The sequence below is a fragment of the Mustela nivalis genome, assembly GCF_964662115.1.
Source record: "Mustela nivalis genome assembly, chromosome: 9".
Classification (NCBI taxonomy): domain Eukaryota; kingdom Metazoa; phylum Chordata; class Mammalia; order Carnivora; family Mustelidae; genus Mustela; species Mustela nivalis.
The window spans coordinates 65,904,497-65,910,148 of record NC_139028.1 but is presented as its reverse complement, the minus strand read 5'-3'; the positions used below and the strand labels follow the sequence as shown (position 1 = coordinate 65,910,148).

At 37.7% G+C, this 5,652-nt stretch overlaps 1 protein-coding gene across 1 annotated transcript; it reads right to left on the bottom strand.

Annotated features, from left to right (window-relative positions):
* Positions 1–1,477: 1,477 nt before the first annotated feature.
* Positions 1,478–2,428, bottom strand: OR51F2 (olfactory receptor family 51 subfamily F member 2; the record flags this gene model as incomplete). Its single annotated transcript, XM_082682201.1, has 1 exon — positions 1,478–2,428. One exon carries the CDS (start codon positions 2,426–2,428, stop codon positions 1,478–1,480), a length of 951 nt encoding a protein of 316 aa, XP_082538327.1.
* Positions 2,429–5,652: the final 3,224 nt, after the last annotated feature.

Sequence of the window (5,652 nt, the reverse complement as noted above, 5' to 3'; positions counted from 1 at the left end):
TTTATGTCACAGTGAACACAATGATTTTTCACCTGTGGCTAGTCTGCAGAGACCTAAGTATAAAATTGGTTATATCACACTTATGTGCTGGGAAAATTTTCATGTTAGCATATCAGTGAAGTTGAAACCATTACGGTAGGAAAGATAAAGTACAAAGTCCATGTAAGCCCAAATTAAGTTTGTGAACAGTTGTCCCAGAATTCCATGACATTCATCAATGTCTTATAGATGTGTCTCCATTAATTCACATTCATGGCCTCACTGAATGTTCTGATAAGTTACTGGAAGAGAAGGAAAATATTCAGGCTTTGTTTATGGATGGATTGGTGGACAAGTTGGTACTAAGCGTTGGTACCAGACGTAGAATACAGTGGCACAACAGCCTCATACATGAATGACCATAAAGAGAAAAAAAAAAGAAAAGAATAAGTGATGAAGGACAGTTCTCATGATGGACAGTGGTTGTAGACTTTGTGTAGAAAGAGTGGTTGTCTAAGGTATGTGATTATACGTGGACTTCTGTACTTTGCTGAAAGGCTTGGCTAGTTGCTCAGTGAATGGAACTAGCAAACTCAAAAGAAGAGAGATAAGGAAGTCTGTAGAAGATGTATGCAAAATACATACTAAAGTGGACACAGAGGGTGAAAGTCCTTGTATCTCATGCTAACATCCACAAAACTGTACCCACCTCAGAGGAGAAACAATAATAAGATGGAAAGAATACATGTAAATATCAGCAGGCTTTGTTATACTACTCCTGAAAGAGTGGGCTCACAGATGAAGTCAAAATGGAAGAGAGAGAGATAAAATATGAGCCAAAAGTATAAATTCCCATTTATCAAGGTTAATTTTAGGAAAAATTGTGTAATCTTTATTTCTGGGTTGTTAGTAATGTTATTATCCACTTTTAACATTCTGCTAACAGCAGCAGGACTGACGCTGAGCATTTGATATGGCATTTTGTATGACATCATGTATGATCCTACACGTAGAAAGGGCAAAATAACTACCTGTATACAATCCAGTGTTGAACTACATTAATATGCTAGTAAGATACACTCTATAGAATGACTATTTTTAGAGTTAACCAAGAACTATAAGAAAAAAAATTTTAATTAAAGTGCCCTTTGGATATAATTCAGAAAAGAACAGTTTAATAACAAACTTTCCTACATTAAATTTCGACTTTTTAAATTGCATGCAGTCTGAATGAGTATGTATTCAGGTTCATACTATTTGCACATATGAATAGTTGTTTACATACATTATCTCACTTTGCCTTGAAAACAAAGCATAATTTAGGTGATATTAATGGGAACTTATTGAGAAGGAACATAAGCAAATACCATGCAATCTGTAAGTTACTTAGCTTAAGGTTGTTAGAAGAACATCAAGGTACAGAATAGGGAAAATTACCCCAGTCTATGGCAGCACTCATTTACAAATGGCTTTCTCTCTATTCTGAGATAACTAGTGATTAGATATGTTGCTGCTTCTGAATTAAGACCTTGGTAATAGCCTTTCGAATCTGCTTAGTCTTCACACTGTAGATGATAGGGTTGAGCACAGGAGGAATGAGAAGGAAGACATTCGCCATGATGGTGTGGACAAATGCAGGTGCTGAATGGCCATAGCGATGGACAAGAGACAAGCTGATGAGGGGGATGTAGAAGATAGCAACAGCACTGATGTGGGATATGCAGGTGTTGAAGGCTTTTTGCCGCCCCTCTGAGGAGGCAATGCTGAGAACAGATCGGATGATCAGTACATAGGACAGCAAGATGCAAGGGCAGTCAAACCCTGTTGTGGAGAAAAGTGCAAACAGACCAAGGATGCTGTTGATTCTGTTGTCTGTACAAGACAGCTGAATGAGATCAACATGGTAGCAGTAAGAATGTGAAAGGACCACAGCACTGCAGAAAGACAGCCTTTTAACAAAGAGCACCACGGGTAACATGACAGCAACATTCCGTACCAGCATGGTCATCCCAATCTGGGCAATCCTGGCATTGGTGAGAACGGTGGTGTATCTCAGTGGATTACAGATGGCTACAAAACGATCAAAGGCCATGGCCAGCAGAACCCCAGACTCCATGAAAGTAAATCCATGGAGAAAGAACATCTGGGCAATGCAGGCGTTTAAGGTGATTTCTTGAGCTTCAAACCAGAAGACACCAAGGGTAGTGGAAAGGGTGCACAGGGATAAGCTCAGGTCCGTGGCTGAAAGCATAGAGAGGAAATAATACATGGGTTCATGGAGGTTTTGCTCACGGAGGACCACAAATAGGATCATGCTGTTCCCAGAGAGGGCGATGACATACAGGAGACAAAAAGGAATGGAGATCCAAACCTGGGCTGCTTTCAGGCCTGGGATGCCCGTCAGGAAGAAGGTCAGAGGTTGAACATTGGTATTATTGAGGGCCACCATATTGAGGGACTGAGAAGACAGGGATATTTGAATAATCAAACATAACATGCAAGAAATTCATAGCTATCACTTAGAATATCTTCCTGACATTCTCACATTCAATGAATTACTACTGCTGATTCTCTAAGAATTTTATTTTTTTTCTGAGATTTCCAGTACTGGATGCTTCTCTCCATGCCTCTCATCATGCATTGAAAAGAGAAGATTCCCTAAGTGATGCCTCATCAGATGTTCTTTTTTTTTTTATGATTTTATTTATTTATTTGACAGACAGAGATCACAAGTAGACAGAGAGACAGGCAGAGAGAGGGCGAAGCAGACTTCCTGCCAAGCAGAGAGCCCGATGTAGGACTCGATCCCAAGACCCTGAGATAATGACCTGAGCCAAAGGCAGAGGTTTAACGCACTGGGCCACCCAGGCATCCCAGACATCAGATGTTCTTAAGTCTGTAATTCTATTTGGTGACCATAAACATCACAATTAAGTCATCCCTGCATGTAAAAGTTCATAGTAGAATACTTAAACAATATGAGAAAATTGGTTTCCAGTACTTTTTTACTAAAGTATAAATAACCTACAATGTTGTATTAGTTTCAGATTACAAATAACAACAATGATTTTCACCAATTTTTTAAAATAAATTATTAATCCTGAAAAAAAGCTCTGAAAAATCAAGTCACATTTGAAATGTGAATATTATTAGTTTTTCCTGGGCACTCAGAAGAATGCCAAAAACATCCCCAACACACACGTTTATAAATGTGAAGGCAAGGTGATCCAAACTACCACCCTAACAAAAATAATTATAACACCCATTTGTTGAAAGTTCTCTGTCCTTTTGACATTTTATATGCATTATGTAATTTCATCCAAACACCAACTCTAGGAGGTAGATAGTGGTGTATTTTGCATATGAGAAAACAGACCCAGAAATTAATTGCCCAAGGTTAACTTTATAAAGCACTACCTAATCGTTGAGAGAAACCATATATAACACAAAGGTGCAGAAAGAAAAAAAGAGAGAGGGAAAGAAAAGAGAGAGGAAGGAAGGAAGGCATGAAGGGAGAGGAGAGAAGTTGAGAGACAGTGAGGAGAGGAAAGGAGGAAAGGAAGGAAGAAAGAGATAGAAATGCAAACATTACCTTTATTTTAAAGTAGCGCAGTAAGCACTGCATTTTGATGTATGGTATAGGTTGTTCTTCAAACACAAAGAACCATACCTAACAGCCATCACTTCTTGAACACGTGCCATGTGCCAGATACAACCATCTTCATATCCGTAACCTCATCAAATCATCACAATCATCCAATGAAATACAAAAAGTTGTTATCCCTAATATTTTTATGAGGAAACTGATGGTCAAAGGAATTAAGTAAATTTCCTCAATAATCAGAAAAGCTGCAGTCGGAACCTGCATATACGACTCCAATGCCTTTATTCAGTAATGCTGAAGAAACTGAGGAGGAACCTCTACATCAGTCTGACAAAATGTCCCTGCCAAACATTTTTCAGATTTGTGCCTTCCAGAGACACATTTTGGTCCGTGTGGCATCTCTGGAGTAGAGTCTTAAGTTTTAGGGTAATTCCCTTTGAATTATGTAGACACAAATCTCCTTAGGCTTCTGAGGCAAGGAATTTTATCACTGATCGTCTCTGTGTGCCGAGGGCCAGAGTGTCAGTTGCCGATTCTATGGAAATAACAACAAAATAGAATTGCCAGATTCGGTTGACTCATTTTTGTGACACATTCACATATTATGCTGAGGATACCTTCTTCCTGGAAACTTTCTCTCCTCACGTATTGGCACTAGTCTCTATTACTCGTCTCCCACCACTCAGCAATTTCTCTCTCTGGCTTCCCACCCCACACCCAAAGAACCTTAACCTTGGAATCCTTCAGGCATCTGCCCTTTGCCCATTCTTGAGTCATTTAAAAACTTATCTTGCCCATTTTCACAGTTTCATCTTTCACCTATCTAATCAAAAAATTCAAATAGATATCTGAAGGCAGCTGTGGTTTCCAGGTTCTTAAAGATTAGAACTTCCTTCCAAACGTTGCCATACGTGTTTCTCATGAGTAAATCAAACTCAGTATTTCAAAACCAAATTGATCATTTTCCCCTATACCTGTTCTTACTCCTACATATTCTGGATAAAGTTATAATTTTCATAAAAATTAACCAATTTTCTAAATCAGAACTCTGAGACTTGTCCTGTACATTTATATCTTTCCCAATTAATCATCAAGTCCCTCCTACTCAAACTCTACTGACTTTCTTCTTCCACCTCTTCTGTATTTAAGCACAAACTAATCTCTTTCATATATCATACTGTATAACGTAGTCTATTAATTAACCTACAGATAATAATAATGTATTATAAATACAAAATGAAAAGGGCTTCAAAGCAATAACAACATCCTATTACTAAGCATCTTTTCTATGCCAGAAAAATAAAAATGAGAAAAACAATTCTTGAAACAGTATAAAATGAGATAACCACATATGAGAATCTGTAGGGCAAGATATCAGAGTGCATGTGTACTCTGAAGAATATATGTTTATTAGAAAACAAAGATATAAACGTTTCTGTTTTTAATGTAAGATGCTCAGAAAATATGTAAATAAATGTGAGAAGGAGTTAACAAAGATTAAGAGCACAAATGAATGAGTTAGCAATGATACCAAACTTGATTATTTAAAAAGAAAATATGCAAACTTTTTTCAAGAGCAGTCAAGAAAATTTTAGAAAAAGTGTGATCAACTGCATGAGAAATGAAAAGGAAAACAAAAGTATGGAGAAACAAAACTTCAAATATAAAAGCATGGTATTCATAAGTAAAACAATATATTTGGCAACAGATACAAAATGGACAACTTTATAGAAAAACATCAGTCACCAAACTAGTTCAAGAAAGCAAAGCCAACAGAGAGGAAGTGTCAATGATGAGGAAAACTCCCACAACCAAATTTTAAGTAAAATGAGGAAAAAAGAAGTAGAGTATTTCTATCCTTCAACAAATTCTAGTAGAGTAAAAAAGAGGGAATTCTGGTCCTCCAGCAAGGAGCATTTGGCAATGACGGCAGACAGTTTTGGTTGCACAACTGGGGAGCCAGTGCCACTGGGATCTAGTGGGTTGATGCCTACATCCTAAAATACACAAGACGACAAAGAACTATCCAGCCCACGATGTTAACAGGGCTGAGGTTCAAAAGCCCTATT